The sequence below is a fragment of the Lupinus angustifolius genome, unplaced genomic scaffold, assembly GCF_001865875.1.
Source record: "Lupinus angustifolius cultivar Tanjil unplaced genomic scaffold, LupAngTanjil_v1.0 Scaffold_45_145, whole genome shotgun sequence".
NCBI lineage: Eukaryota > Viridiplantae > Streptophyta > Magnoliopsida > Fabales > Fabaceae > Lupinus > Lupinus angustifolius.
In genome coordinates this window covers 6,426-9,673 of record NW_017721896.1, presented here as the reverse complement: position 1 = coordinate 9,673, position 3,248 = coordinate 6,426, and the positions used below count along the sequence as shown (strand labels likewise).

General features: G+C 35.3%; 1 protein-coding gene across 1 annotated transcript; it reads right to left on the bottom strand.

Moving 5' to 3' along the window:
- Nucleotides 1–1,451: 1,451 nt before the first annotated feature.
- On the bottom strand, nt 1,452–3,030 carry LOC109338867 (senescence-specific cysteine protease SAG39-like). Its single transcript, XM_019576217.1, has 2 exons — nt 2,288–3,030; nt 1,452–2,215 (listed from the first exon to the last, which is right to left on the bottom strand). Exons 1-2 carry the CDS (start codon nt 2,724–2,726, stop codon nt 1,623–1,625), a joined length of 1,032 nt encoding a protein of 343 aa, XP_019431762.1. The 5' UTR covers nt 2,727–3,030; the 3' UTR covers nt 1,452–1,622.
- Nucleotides 3,031–3,248: the final 218 nt, after the last annotated feature.

Here is a 3,248-nt window from a genome sequence, read left to right as displayed (position 1 = left end):
CTGATTTTGAAGCATAAAAATGGAAAAAAAATGTTAAAAAACCCAAAAACCTTGGAAATGCAGTGGACAGTGGTGCACCTATCAATCGCGACCTAATCAGCAACTTCTTGTCCGACCCAGTACACGGAGCCATTCAAGTTTGTGCTGAACTTAGACCTACAGTGGATATCTCAGTGCCAGCAGATGCAGACTTTGTCCGCCCTGAGTTGCGTGGGTCTGGTAATTAGGAATTGAAGCAATTAGCGCTTCTCTGCCATTTTCTTTTAAAAATGCTTACAGTGGAAGTTGTCCTGTTAGTCAGAGTTTTGTTACATGGTTGATTTCTAGTTTGTGAGTTTGTATTATCACTTTATTGCACTTAAGATTTTACGGATGAGGAATGTTTCTTAATGTCTTAAACGATTGAGTTAATCAATTATGATAATAAATATTAGGTTGTCTTTGATTGATAGACTTGTTTGATCGATGAATTATAACATGTGAGTTCATATATATTATATTTATTTGGGTGAACTATCAACATCTATTATTCTCATATTTCACTAAATGAATATTTCATGCATTGGGTTGTAAAAAATAAGTACCTAATCACGTAAAAGAAGAATGACGCTCCTGACCCTAAAGTACTGATTCTCGTTGAACACCCTTTTGTGTCCGTCTCCGATACGTATCCGATACGGATATGCTCAGATTCGCAAAGGCGTAAAGTATTTAAAATTAAAAAATAAAATAAAATAAATAAATATCAAAAAATGTATCAGATTCGTTTTTAATAAAATATGATAAGATAGATTTGTTTTCAATAAAGACCAACTTATTTAAAGACCACAAAGACTTAACATACCGTTACACTACATTGACCCTCCGATGTCGGTGCATCATGCCGACTATCCGATCCACATCACTGTCAAAGAGGAGATGAAAAGACTTAACATACCGTTACACTACATTGATACTATTTTTATTTCTAGGGCAAGACAATAAGCAATTTTAGGAGATATTCTATTATATTTTCTAGTTTTGGTACTTGGAATTTTGGAAACAATGATTTTCAATTTCCATTATACTTTTTACTTTGAATATTTTGATTTACACTTATAATTTTATCATATTTTGTGTTTTTTAGTATTTTATACACATATCCTTGAACGTATCGTATCCTATATTTTAGAAAAAATGTGTGTCAACATATCAGATATGTATCATATTCGACACACGTATCCGTATCCATGCTTCATAGTTTCTATATGAAGTTTGTCACTTAGTAGTGGGTAGGATTCTTGATTACATCCCAAACAAAGTCCTCCAAATCATATTAAAGGGAGAATTAAATCTTTCTTCATCGTCCTTCCAAAACTAAGATATCAAAGTAAACAACAATTTTTACATGGTAAAAAAAAAATAATTTTCCAATGTCATGTAAGGGAGAAAGAAATGAAAGAATATGACAAAGAAAAGAGAAATGGCAATGTTCCTTAATGTCATAACTATGGCAAATTTTTCATTATATTGTGATTGATAAGTACACTAATTCATGTAAAGGATACACAAGTGGTAGCAGGAATTGAGACATAAAAATATATCTGTATATAGTTTAGGAATATGGTATGCAAATTTTATAATTATGCAGTAGGGTAAGATGCTTGCATAGCAATGCCACAAAGTCCTTCATTAGCAGCCACATTCCTTTGCATCTTAATGTATCCTTCTTCACCCCACTGGGTTCCCCATGAGTTCTTAACCAACCAATAGTTCAGTCCATCAGCACTAACACCATAACCCACGGCGGTGACACCATGGTCCAACTGAGTGCCACAGCTACCAGTAAAGACACCACCTTGGTAAAACTGAAAATCAGAGCCACTAGCATCAATGGCTACAGAAATGGGTTGATTAGCCACAGCTTTTTGCAGCGCTTGCTCGTCGTTGGCAGGGACATCTTCATACCCGGTAATGGTAGCTGCATGGTTGGCTGCTTCATCTGCATTGCATGTTCCATCAACACCTTGATATGGGTAATTGGCTTCAGTGTCTAGTCCATGGTTTTTTATGATGAATTTGAAGGCATCATCCATGAGACCACCCTCACAACCTTGGTCAACACCCTTTGTATCACAATCAACAAGCTCTTGTTCAGACAAAGAGATCAAATTTCCAGTTCTCAACTTATTGATTCCTTCAGTTGCTGCAACAGCAGAAAATGCCCAGCAACATCCTACAAGGTAAATTCAAGATATTCAATCTTTCACATGTAACATAGTCATTCAATGAATCATTGTACACTTACCACACTGGCCTTGGTCCTTGACCGGTGTCACTGCTCCTTGTTGTCTCCAATCCACTGTGGATGGTACTGCAGTCACATTTTCATACTTAAAAGTGTTTGTCCTTGTGATTGAGGAGCTCATATACCCTTTGAATCCATTTTTGTATGCATTGAACTCTTCATTTGTAAGGTCTGCAAATTGATTAATGCCTAGCTTGTAAGGTTTGTTCCCAGCATTATTGAAAGCTTCTATGTAATTCACATTTTCATTGAATATACTGAAGCGCTTCTCCCTTTCTTCGGCGTCCTTATAGACTTTGCCATAGCGAATCATCCATTGTTCATGCTTCTCATACATGGAGGCATGTTGGAGAGTGCGAGATGTGACTTGAAAAGCCAAGAATCCTAAGCATAAAATAAAGGGTAATGAAATATGATGGAATTGGTTTTTGGCAACCATTGTAGTTAGTAGCTAGAATGATAAGTGGAACAAATGCTTCAGGTTGCTTAATGCTTACTGAACTGTGAGAAATATGTGTTGTGATATTACCCAAGAATACTTGTGGTATTTATAGGGTAGTTCATGTTGAATTGTAAGCTATTTTTTTCTGAAGTTTTCATTTCAAATCATGAAACTGATTTCTCTTCTACGTACCTTGGAGAATTTGCTGATTAAGATGGTCGTGTATTGTGGACAAATTACTTGTCAAGCATAACGTAGAGAATCAGATACGTATGGTGTTAGTATAATTTACATCAATACACTTATTATGTAGAATTCTATTTGCCAACGATAATAAACCGGCACTTAATAAAAATTCTAATAATTTGTTCTTTTAATATAAGTTAATTTTGTTATTGAGATGATTGTTTTTCATTGTCAGCAAGAGAGAGTGGTATGGTAAGAAGTTGGTCCAGTAGTTAAGGTTATAATGATATCTGGGAGCGACACTTATTGGAGGGACAATCACTTGTAACGAAA